The sequence below is a fragment of the Neodiprion lecontei genome, chromosome 3 (genome assembly GCF_021901455.1).
Source record: "Neodiprion lecontei isolate iyNeoLeco1 chromosome 3, iyNeoLeco1.1, whole genome shotgun sequence".
NCBI classification, from domain to species: Eukaryota; Metazoa; Arthropoda; class Insecta; order Hymenoptera; family Diprionidae; genus Neodiprion; species Neodiprion lecontei.
Genome location: NC_060262.1, coordinates 32,346,640 through 32,359,516, shown reverse-complemented (window position 1 = coordinate 32,359,516; position 12,877 = coordinate 32,346,640). Strand labels below are relative to the sequence as shown.

The 12,877-nt window shown below is 35.4% G+C and overlaps 2 protein-coding genes across 3 annotated transcripts; both read right to left on the bottom strand.

Annotated features, from left to right (window-relative positions):
* Positions 1-1,868: 1,868 nt before the first annotated feature.
* On the bottom strand, positions 1,869-11,071 carry LOC107224247 (histone-lysine N-methyltransferase EHMT2). 2 transcript variants are annotated; one of them, XM_015664236.2, is made up of 12 exons: positions 9,682-11,071; positions 8,463-9,076; positions 8,240-8,290; positions 7,934-8,037; positions 6,864-7,506; positions 6,399-6,731; positions 6,006-6,234; positions 5,553-5,759; positions 5,093-5,349; positions 4,716-4,966; positions 3,925-4,100; positions 1,869-3,295 (listed from the first exon to the last, which is right to left on the bottom strand). In XM_015664236.2, the coding sequence occupies exons 1-12, from the start codon at positions 10,569-10,571 to the stop codon at positions 3,133-3,135; spliced, it is 3,918 nt and encodes a 1,305-aa protein (XP_015519722.2). In that variant the 5' UTR covers positions 10,572-11,071; the 3' UTR covers positions 1,869-3,132. The 2 variants fall into 2 exon arrangements, with proteins under 2 accessions (XP_015519722.2, XP_046590433.1); XM_046734477.1 differs by having other exon boundaries at positions 8,240-8,269.
* A 679-nt stretch (positions 11,072-11,750) lies between these two features.
* Positions 11,751-12,368, bottom strand: LOC107224134 (ATP synthase membrane subunit K, mitochondrial-like). The gene is made up of 3 exons (XM_015664078.2): positions 12,228-12,368; positions 12,068-12,157; positions 11,751-11,954 (listed from the first exon to the last, which is right to left on the bottom strand). The coding sequence occupies exons 1-3, from the start codon at positions 12,351-12,353 to the stop codon at positions 11,880-11,882; spliced, it is 291 nt and encodes a 96-aa protein (XP_015519564.2). The 5' UTR covers positions 12,354-12,368; the 3' UTR covers positions 11,751-11,879.
* Positions 12,369-12,877: the final 509 nt, after the last annotated feature.

Sequence of the window (12,877 nt, the reverse complement as noted above, 5' to 3'; positions counted from 1 at the left end):
CCACGAGGGACTTGACTCTACGTAAAATGTCAAGTGTCAAAACAATTTTTTTCCCTGCGCAATGAAAAGCACCAGAATCTAACAGTGCGACGTCAAATCACTTATTCTGGCACTTATACTGTTTGCCTTATAACAAACGTTTGTATGAAGAATATAGAGGAGTTATTACAAATATGTACGGAGTATATTTCCTGGTGCTGTTACGCACGGTTTTACGGTTTTACCGGAGTGTGTGATGATGAATTTATGCAACGGGAAAGTTAAGTTTTTTTATGTACTTGATGTCAATAAACGATCAACCACTAGAGCGTATCACCAAAATTGCTTTTTGGTAAATTGCTTATTAGCTGAGAGCCATATTACCGTGTATACAGTAACGAATGTGTATGGATATAAACACGCGCACTTACGAAGCATCCATCAATGAACATTAATTTATTCGATAAACTCACGATATAATAATGCAGTAGAAGCGTTTCAACAAGCGCACCGGCATGAGTGTATAAGAGGCAAACTCCCCTTCGTTTCAATTGCCTGTCGACGCAGAAAGTTTTTATTTGACATGATTCCCAGCTAAACGAGGCAATCATTTGCAGTTCCGTACGGTGAGGCGTGAAGAGGCTCCTCTCGAACCTACGTGACCTGCATTCCCCCGGAACTTTTCGCAGGGTGATAAACACTCCCATCGTTTGTAGAGGTCCTTTCTACTCATCAGCTATGTCGAAGGTCAGCTCTGGATGGCCGATATTTTCGATGATTATTTACAAATAGCAAATAAAAACCACGGATGATGTAATGTAATATAATGTCAATGTAATTAAAAATTTCAGAATAAAGCCTTGACGAACAGTATGAATTTTTAGTCGACATGAGTTTTTTTTTTTATATTAGCTAAATCTTTTACACTTTTCAATTAGCATTGCACAATACTGGACTGGAAAGCCAAATTAAATTCTGAAATGGGTAATCACAGGTGAACAACGTGCTCATCTCCTAAAATTAGCAAAAAAAAAAAGAAAAGACATCAGTCCGACAAGTGTCAGATATACAAAAAAATATATATAACTATAGATATAAGATACGCTTAATATATATTCAACATTGAGCTGATTCAGTTTAATGAAAAATGTGCCTTGAACCAATTAGCCCTCGTAAGTACAATTAATCGTTGCACCGGTAGAAAGAAACGTCATTAGTTTTGGTGTTAAATTGTCTTAATTACAAGCGTATAAATTGTACGACGTCAACAATAATCTCCAGCTAATTCTTACGTGACTAGGGCGGATTATTTACACGGCGGAGCCATTCATTAGCTAACAAAGGTTCGATACCCCGGGATACCGATAATCTTCGAATGAAAATTACTCTGTTATTTGCTCACCCAATTAATTACGGTTGAAGAACCAATTGTTACCTATACTCAATAACAATGTGTCTCGTTGCGAATGGATGGTATCAGGGCCAGACAGCCGTCTGTAAACCGACCGTGCATCCAATCTGTGTGGTTCTGCGGTTCCGTATTATGCGGGCCAGTTCTCTCTACGAAAGTCAAAATTATTAATTAGGAAGTGATACCAAGGTGGTAAATTTTACCATATGTCTAATTATAATTTTCGATAATTCGAATTGCATGTTCCTGAATCAACGTACGTAACTTTTAAACACATCAGAGGAGAAGTCAGGGTTCATCGAATTAAAACAAGTGGGGTCAACGATTGAATAACAAAATATTAGAGCACACAATGATACGAAACTCCAATGATATTGCCCGAAAAAATGTATTGTACCAAAATCGTCACAGTAACGATGAAAACCAAAATAATTAAATCTACGTAGTCGGCACTTCGACAATATGCAAAGCTAGAAATTGCAGTCACGATTTACAATATCAAAACCTTTTTATTTGTACAAATAAAAAAAAACATTTATTTTACACAGATTATCATATTATAATAATGATTTGTTTCAATTTATCCGCACAAGTATCGTGATTTATGAATAAACATTCAATTGAGAATATTTATCATATACTTCAAAAGTATATTTCAGTTCCGTTTTCGCGTTTAAAAACGTTAACCGCACCAGCTGTGATATAGTATACAACTCATGTAAATCATTTCAAGTGATGTAAATTTTTAATTGCATAATATGACAAACATTTCGTTTCATATACTCCAGACCTTCAATTTTCTAAAACGCAAGCTAGAAAAATCCTGGCAGTATATGTATGTGTGTGTATATATACTTATACTCTATATACGTATATATATATATATACATATATAGATCTCTCTATACACATATAGAGTTTACACCTCACATCACATTTACACCTCATATTCGTCGACGAAATTAGGCCTAAATTCCGCAGCTCGACGCTTGGTATCGAAGAAACATAATGACCTAATTCTTAAATTAATATCATCATACCTAAAATAGCAATTATAAGAAACAAATTAAAAATTCCATAAACATCTTATCCGAGCGTTTACAGTAATTTTGTACTCATATATTCGATTTCATTGTTTTATGCATTGATTACTCATCTCAACCTTGGAAGAATTTATTACTTGAAGCAAAACGTATATAGATACCTCATAAATACGTGCATTAGAGTATCCAGTTTAATTGGAATAAGAAACTTTATACCAATGTCAAGTTTTTCATAGGAATATTACAAATTTCAGAATTAACTCTGACAAAATATTCCATTTTTTCCCCTGTTTCAAGACGCCAGGATTTCTATGATCAATAAGCATTTTATCTATAGTTGAAGCGGTTGCAGCAATTTTACTATTAGTTTAACAGTTACGAAATTACAACCCCTTTCAAAATTCCAATACCTTAAACGAAATGAACTTAATTACCTATAATTAGGTTGCAGTGGTGCTTCAACATCAAATTATGATAATGGTCCACGTGATAAACAACAGTCGACAGTATAACTCTTTTGAATTATGTTAACTATGCTGCCAGAATAACATCAGGCCTTCCAGGGATTTAAAATTTTTTAATCGACATTTCATTGTTACTATTATTTTTTACGCTCAACTTTGTCATTCATTTTTCATTTGAAAACATTTCACAGAAAACTCGCAACATCTTCTAAAATCACCAACTAAAAGTCTTTGATTAAGATAGTTGTGCAGCAAGCTGCTCCTCCTGTTGAATTTTTCTTCTGTAATTATCCAGCGTGAATTGAATTGTAGTTTCCGAATATCGACAGGCTTCAGCACCACAGGTACAAGTAAATGACTTGCACTTTATAATCCAGAACTTTTCGCCATAATCAAAACTGAAACAAGGAATTTCGATACATTTATATGCATAATTTAATATAAATAAAGATGTTGAAGATAAAGAGAAACACAAGATTCACGATAATACCAACTACTTCACTAACTTTTTTTTAAGCTTTTCCGTTTACGACATATATTTACTACCCATAAAGGATGGTATTGCATACGTTCACTGCAGAGTGGATACATTTGTCCAAGACTTACCTACCTTGGATCAATTGAAAGGGGTGGTATTAAGTGATGACATGACATGACATGATTATGGATTTTTCAAATTAGTTCAACAATCGTCATAATTTGAGATCAACTTTATTTTTGGAATCGTGTATGATTGCAAATACGTAATTGAAAATTAAATGTGAGTTACGACACTTTTTATCCCATAACAGAGCAATTGAATACACTGAATGCCCGATCTACCATGACGACAGAGAGAAAATGAACAAATTCATCACAATTTTAAGCGGTGGTTCTAAGTAGTAATGATCTATTATGATGACGAAGTATAATAATGATGAGGCAACGAAAACAAAAGAAAAAGCTTTTATTTTACACGACAATATTCGTACAAACATCACTGCCATTACTGCTTCCTTAACACGACGAACAGTTTCGTTTAACGTACCCAAGTTCTTCGTCAGCATCAATATCTCGGTTGGCAAAGAATGCGATCCTAGGAAAATGAAGATCTTGGTGCTCAACGAATACTCGGACAGGCAGAAGATTAGGTGCACAAGAATGGTTTATGAAACGAGCAAGATTACCGTAGCGTCTTGCATCTATGCAGTACGTTTCTCCATCCTAAATGAAAACAAATAATCACACCCTTGTACCTTTTCATATGTTTAAACATGGCACTCCAGACTCAATAAAATTTGACGAAAAATAAGTGAAAAAACTTATTCTTATGTATTATAAAACAAAACTCATTTGGAATCAGCAGCATCCTCAATAAAATTGTACGCTTGTCTCCCTGTTAGTGATTTCACGTAAGTTTAACCTAGTTAAGAATACTCTTGAAACTTTAAGGATCACTTTTCCAAGTTTTATTCCGTCAAAACATATTGAGTTGTTCAAGCAAAAACTGGTTCCAACAAACTTATACCTGAGTAAAGTCGATTCTAACCCATCCAATTCTAGTGGTTCAAAAATAAGGTTCGTTGCATCTAACTTATGCCAAGACATCTTATTGGCTCGATGTGCTACAGCCATTGGTTAGAGGCTGCCAAAAGTCAACCGTATTTTTGACTCGTTAAACTGATGGGGGTCAGAAAAGACTTTGCTAGGATGTGCGTGCAAACAAACGACCTGACCAAATTGCCCTCTCCCTTTCCACAGTTTTGTAAAAACTAAATATTTATAAATTGACCCCGAGTTAAAAAAAGGGTAAAATAATTATCACTGAAATAAACTTACTCTGTTGTCCAGGTCGAACAGATAGGAGTCGTCCTCGCGATGATCGGCTTCAGAATCAGATATGATTTCTCCAACATATTCACAGACATAAGTCCCTTTTAGAATGAATCGTAACGTTCTGAGACCCCAACCTTTTCCTTTAGTCCTAAATAGTTGAAACCTCTGAGTTAAGCCATGTTGCACCACCCGATTGTTACATGTTATACGATTACAATCGCAAGCCTGGTTGCATTCAAACAACATGGGAGGATCTAAAATGCAAAAAATGTACGGATAACAGGTGAAAAATTACTCATGTAAATTTCAGCGAAATTGTGGAATATAACAAGTTCACAATCAATGAGTAAATCTTCTATACATTCATCACCAACACTTACCAGCATAATTGAACTCAGGAATGAGTTTTCCTTCTTCGTCATACCAACACCTCAAACTTATGTTCCCGCATAAGCATTTCTCGGAACTACAATAATCTTCGCAACGGCAAGATTGCAGCGACGTTATTGTACGATCAACATTTATACTACTTGTAAAACAGTTTTCTGTAACGTACAAGAAATCGGTAGGCTTGTCTTCAGAGTCATACCCATTCACGCACTGGATGGGGTTCGTTTCTTTGCCTCGTGAGATGTCACTAAAAATAATTTCACCAAATGGTAGTGTAATATATTCAGGTGCCAAATATATTATGTGAATAATAAGTACAAATATATGTTGTTTGCTCACTATTTATGAGCACTTTCTGTAACCAATGAACATCGATTATGTTGATAAATTATCCTGAACGTCTTTTTCAAATCTGTTGTGATTACTTGGACGTTCTCAGATAATACTTACTTCGACAATATTTTGACTGTAGCTTCCCACATGTGTTCAGTTAACTCGTTCACTTTTGCATTCAATCTCAACGCTGCCATAGTATCGCCTTCTGATGGACAACAATTTACAGCAGTTTCTCCAGCTGTATTTGTTTCTCCAATTTTGGCACCCCGTGCCAAAAGTAAAACGCTTACAGCATACTGATCTTGCCTGGCAGCGATATGTCTAGAAAATAATTAGCGAACATGATTTGAGCTATATTTTATAATTGAGGAAGGTTGTCTTTAAATGTCCTGATTATTTTTCGTCTTTGCAACTTTTAACTCATTTTATCCACGATTACAATTACTAAGTGATATGCTGATATTATAAAATCTTGAGACGATAATATCAAGCCACAAGCATTATAATTATACTCACTACAATTCATGTTACATAACGTATAAATTCAATGCAATTTCAATATCTTACAGTGGCGTATCCCCGTGAACATTTACAGCGTTGACATCACACCCCTGGTTTAGTAAGAGTTCCGTAATTTCCGAACTTCCACTAAATGCGCTCCAATGTAAAGCTATATTCTGCTCAGCATCTCTTATCAAAGGGTCACATCGTTTTTCAAGTAGAAATCTAGCTACGTCTGTATGACAAAATTCACACGCCCAAATCAAACTCGTCCAACCACCATCATCCACTGAGTCTGTTAGAAAAAAAATAATAATATGGTAATCATCTTAAATCCGAAGGCACTATAGTAAGGTGTAATGTGCAAAAACTACAGCGGTTTAACAGTGAAATGTTTTCCTTTTCCTATCTCAGCCCATTATCTTTAATTATTTAGTGCTCAGAAATGTTTTTAATTACCCACTAATGTTCTTGGAACCTTGCATTCAGCTAAAATGATTTGGCACACATCCAAATGCCCAGACTTAGCGGCCATATGCAACACCGTCATACCATCTTCACCTTTCAATGTTACATCAGCTCCTATTTTAATTAAGTATTTTACAACGTCAACTTTTCCCTTTGCAGCAGCCAGCATCAACGGGGTCAACTGATTCTTGTCCATGACATCCAACTGGGCCCCTGCTTGTACCAAGGTATGGACACACGACAAATGACCCTTATCCGCCGCAATGTGCAAGCTTGTGCGATGGGCGTAATCACGAAACGTGTGATTAGCATTGTAACCACAGGCTGTAAACATAAGTGTTCATCCTCCTCACGACTCAACCAGTTTATATCATATGATCATGATTTGGCCAAATCTCAACAGTATTCTATCAATAATGAAAGAGGGTTCACACCACTCAATTTCCAAACACTCACCTAATACATTAACCAACTTCTCTAAATCTCCATTTTTAACAGACGTATATAGACTCATAATCGTGTAACGTTCTGGTCTATCAGCATTACAATTTGGTTGTTGAATTTTAATAGCTTCCGGCGGGATCAAAGGACTGGGAGGTCTACCGGCCAGTTTGGTATTGTCTCCTTTTCCCGTAAAACTCATTTTTGCAGATGGTAACTTAGAAAACTTTCTCCGAGTTGGTATGAATACAGGTTTCCTCATTGCTCTCATAGTAATTGCTACGTCGTACAACGAACTGTCGCAGCCACAATGAGGACACAATGCTTTTTTATTAGGGTATATTTCACACTCTCTGTGATACTGGTGCCCATTTACACATTGGACAAACCTACCCTGTGTGCAAAATAGTCCACAACTTGGACAGCAGTTGTGTCTAAGCAATCGCTCCTTATGCATACGACATAGTATTATGAAAGGCACTCTGGCGCTAGGTCTACGCATTGCAACGTCGTTGCTATCTACTTCATTGCAGCAACCCACAACTTTATTATCTATCGAATCTGTCGCAGTGCAATAAAGAGGGGCCCCAGAACCTGTGATTGTTACGTATAATTGAGAACGTATCTGGCACAGGCACAATAAAGACGGTGTATACACCTGCAAAATAAATAATATTTTGTGTAAGAAAAAATTATTCATAAAATCTGCCACCTGGGTAGTAGATACCCAACAATGACTATCCAGATCAATTAAAACATGCATAAAAAAGTATTAGAAAGATGCAGAATAACAGCAAAAATGTTGTTTCAAATTGAAGTTAATACCCCCAATCTTCAGTGTAGAATACAAGTTTCACAAAATGTACTGAAAATTGCACTCTAGTGCCCACTGTGTTATAAGATTCGACTTAATTTCCATATACTGAGATGAGTAAATTTCATTGCAAGTCATTGACAAAGTAACAGCTTTTAGTGACAATCTATGTTTAAGGCGATTCTGGAATTTGCACAGTGACTGCAGTTACTATGAAAATAAGTAACTACTAACTTACAGCTCTCAATAAATTCAGTTAATAAATACTAACTTCATTCAAAATTGCCGTGGATTCTGGTTTTGATGCTTGACCCTCGGCAGGACTTGGACTAGGAACCATACTACGCCGAGTTCTTTTTGCTGGAACTGTGCCTTCTATAAAAAATATTTGTAAAACCAGTTAATAGTGCTAATAATGGAACATGACAAGAATTACTATAGAATTGAAACTTTTAAACATAACTAAAAACTTTACATAATTTTTTACAAAAACACTATATTTTATTGTTAATTGCCAGAGTTTGATAGTGTTCAATCTTTTAACAATTTTTAGTGTAATGAAAATTTATAATCATACCTTCCGGATAGTCGTTGTTTTTTCCAGTTTCTGCAACAGATGGTGATCCATCTAAATTATTTATGAAACACTGCTTATTTAATTATTTTTTTAACAAAAACTGTTATTTGTATGTATCAAAGTTATAAGATACATTAGATACTGGACGAAATAAGATGTGAGCTTGCACCATTCACGCTATCGACGTATCTAAAATCTTTGAAAGTTCAATTTTAGAACTCACCTTCATTGAAAGAATCGACTTTAGCTATTTTTCTAGCACTGGTGCTTCCTTTTGGCCTGCCACGTTCTCGTCTACTACGACTGATGATTGGTTTTAAAAAAGGTTTATCACTTTCAATGTTTATGACCATATCGTCTTCTGTCATAGGGCTCGTAGAATGACTAGTATTAGTCTGGCTACTATCTACAGTTTTTGTAATTGGAGACAATTTTGGCATTCCTTCAAGATCCATGGACGAATTCTGTGGATCTTCTGAACTAATATCGTTAGAACTTTTGTCCGACAAAGTTGTGTTGTTCCTGGACGAATCCAAAGAGGTATTTACATCAGATTGCGTACCATTCAGGTCTGTAACATTCCGAGAATTATCAGTTCGATTTTCACAGTTTTTTCTTTCGGATGGCTTATTCTGATCTTTCCATTTAACGATCTTTTTGGGTCTTCCTGGTCTGCTATACTTCTTCTCATTTTTGAATTTTCGCTCATCGGTATAATTCGATTTCTCTTTACGGGCCATCGCACTCTCAAGTACAGTACTTTTCAAAGACTCTTTGCACAAACGACGAGCTGAACGTTTTGGTCCTGCAGGCCCCGGCAACTCTTCCGTTGAATCGCTGTAACAAGTTTTTTTAGAGATATTATTATTAGTTCACTAATGTTAAATCATCCTCAACAATCTGTCTGTAAAATATAAAAAAAAAAAACTCCAGAAACCTTAACAGGTCACAATCTCAAAAAATTAAAGTATCTCAAGAATATTTTTAAATAGCACAATTTCATTATAATAAATCATTAGTCTTTTCGAAAACAGAATTGTGGAAAGTTGAGACGTTTGAGTCATGTAGACAAAGAAACGTGGAACAAAATAGAATATAAAATTGCCATAATCATACGATACAAAGGTCTTTTCCAATTATCTAACGACTGCACAATATAAAATCCAAAGAATATGTGACCTGATTTCTGAAACTGAATGCATTTACCTTCACCAGACATAATTCTGAAATATTCAACATCTTAGAAATCAAAGGTTTTGAAATAACAATTATAATAAAGATATTTATTCAATTGAAATAGTAACATTACCTTCATTTCAAAACATATATATTCCTGACTAATTAGCAATATTATATTGTAAACAAAATTAGATCAATAGGGGCTGCTTGAAATCTTATGACTTGTAAACCTTATGATAGGTAATAATAAAATGAAAAGTAACCTTAATGCTCTTAACCTAGGACGTCCTACCCTTCTTTTCTTAGGGGGCGAATTAGGTTCTGCCGGTTGTGTCGTGATTTTACTAGGCTCTGGAATTTTTACTTTTTTGATACTCGAATCAATCTTCTCTGGAGAATCTGATTCCTTATTCTCAATCAAATCCATCGGAGGATTCACCGTCTCTTCTTTTACTGTTTCCTTCTGGTTATCCTCATCTTTAATTTTGCCTATTATCTCCAGATCTGCTTCAAGTTTTTCTTCATTTTCGTCCGACTTATCAGCGGGATTTGAATTTTCATCAGAAGTTTCAATCTTTACCGAAACACCACCGATTTGGTCGCAATTTGTCAATTCATCAGGAACCAACTTGAGATTGGAAGAACAGCTGGATATTTTAGTCTTTTTTCCATCATCCGTGTTCTCGTCTATTGTTCTAAATGTCAATATTATTCTTGGTATAGATTCTTTACTCGGACTATCTTTTTTCGAGAAAACTTCCTTTTCAGGGCTGTGATCATTTTCTTGCACTACTTTTTCAGCAGGATCATCTACGAAGTCTGGTGCTTTAATTCTGGTAGACTGGGTGCACTCTTCTGATACTTCATCAACTTGTGTTGGTTCTTCATCAACGACCTTGGAATGTGTAAGAACCCTCTCATGATCCTTAAGGATACTATCAACTTTGTTATTTTTCGATGTTGTATTTTCAATATCAAGAGTTTTGTTCAAGCTCAGGCTTTTGTTGAACTCGTTCGTCATTCCTTCGAGAATTTTTCGTATGCTAACATTGTCCTGAGCCACGTCTTTGCCGGCCATTTCTTCATCTTTTCCACAATCGGCACCCTCAGTTGCTGCTAGTTTACTCATTTCGATATCTTTTGTACTGGACATCGAGGAAAACGTTTCCACTGCAACTGACGCGTTAAAAAATACCAACCGAGCTTAGTTACATGGCGTAGTAAACGCCACACATTTTTCCTTCGACGCCAAACAGGAGATACGACAAATATGTTCATAAAATGTACCAATTTCTTACGCGTCTTCCGCAGCTATATTTACTAGCGATAAATGTAGAGTGCACAACCTGTCCTATCAAACTGACGTTTATTTCAGCTTTTTAACTTAATTTAACCACAAAAAATTACACAACCATTTGCCGGAATGCGGAACTTTATTTCAACTAATTACGTTGCTAATTACTTGTATATTTAAGTCGATTGTTACCGTTCAATTATCTTCGATGAAAACAACTCGCTCTAGAGTATCTGGTCTACCTCGGACTAACGGGTAGCCATATTGATTGCTTCAGGGACGTCCCAACCGTACCGCACTTTATTTTTAAACTCTTATTCGAAAGTATTAAATTCGATGTATCCCAATTGAAAAATTATTATTCTTGCGATGTAGCGATGATAAAATTTGTTACTTTTTTATAAGAAAATATTTTACTTACTGTACAGTCACTGAAAATTTAATCTTTCAGATAAATGACTAATTACGTTTGTTAAACCGAATGTGAATGCCAGGCTTTCGTGAATAGCCTAATCTAACATTACTACTCGGTCGATGCACTACTGATTATAACTACAAGGTTCGAAGAAATCCAAACGTACTATATTACATATTTTCGTCAACTCGAATTTCGTTGACTACCGAAAATTTATTATACACAATTATCTACACGGCTCACTTTGTATACGTTTGGTGCATACCGTTATTCTGCTCGATGAGAATTGACAAGATTTATCGTTCTGTAATCAAAAGGACAAAATTATCCATGTACAATGTTGATGTAACAATCCGTCGCAATCTTCGTGGTAGAAATGTTGCAACACTGATCCTTTGTTTCAACTTGATAATCAGTAAATAATGCAAGATAATATTGAGGATTTTTAATCATTATTACTAATTTTTTAACAACTTTCCGGCATCCAGCATTACCGTAGTTTATTGTAAATATCTTCAATGAACTTTGGTATAAAATCATATAAAGAGGTTCCTACAATCAATGCCTGATTACCACGATGGAAACAGATAGAAAATTGTAAATAGCTAGTTCTGAATAAGGGATTCAATTTGTACATATTGTTTATTTTTTATTGTATCATATACATTGCAATAAGATTTATGACTCTTGAATGACTCCCTAAACGAAAATTACGTAAGAAATATCGTCCATCTAGTTATAGCGGACGAAATTTATTTTTTGCTTTTTGGCTTTAGATAAAAGTAAGCAGCTATCAGGGCAACGGTTGCGTACGTCGCCTTGGCCACCTAGAAAATTCAAAAAAATTGTCACAATTAAAAATAATAAAATCACTTTTTCTTTCCCGTATTACGTAAATTGGTAAAATTGAAGGTTAGAGCTGCAGAGGCGCTAGACTTACATTTGCCCGGCCCGTATTTGTCTGGCTGTTGAAATATTTCGACAGGCCAGTCAATTTCGATTCATCCACATTCGATTCTCCAGACATTTTCTGAAATTGTTACAGTTTATTAGTTGCTATGTACAAACTCTACTTTTATTTCATTCGAGCAAATATCTACCGATAAGTCTTTCTCCGTACGGAACAGCCGAGAAATTGCGCAATGGCCGTCTTGCAAATTGACATGAGCACGCGACGTATGCGCTGTCCCCGAGTTACGGCAAACTACAAAACTACATCGAAGCATAGCATTATTTGTGTCCCCGATATAGTAGCGCTCTCTGACACGAAAAGGCTTTTCGAACTAATTTTCGACTTTAACTGGGTGGTAAGAGCAAATCTGTTACCAACTTTACTCTGCCCTACAATTCATAACACAGAGCATACTTACAATAGCGGAGTGTCAGTGTAATGACCGAACAAAACATAAACAATTGATGTTTCTGTAGCACGAATGACTAATTAAGAAACTTGCTGTGCTGAGACTTTATTGCAAAACATTGTTTATCTTTTTAGATTTGAGATTTGGACGAAAACACAACTCTGCATCGTATAGGATTACGAATGTATGCATATTTAATATTACACATATGAGTAAAACTCTAAGCTCGTCATGCATACTTTTGAAAGCAATATAATTACAATGACATAAGCACACAACTCGTATTACGTTAAACAGCAACAACACGCATTGAAAAACTAGTATATATAATGTATAAATAATCTTGCAAGACGTATATATTTAATTAACTAACTACATCAGGATGGACT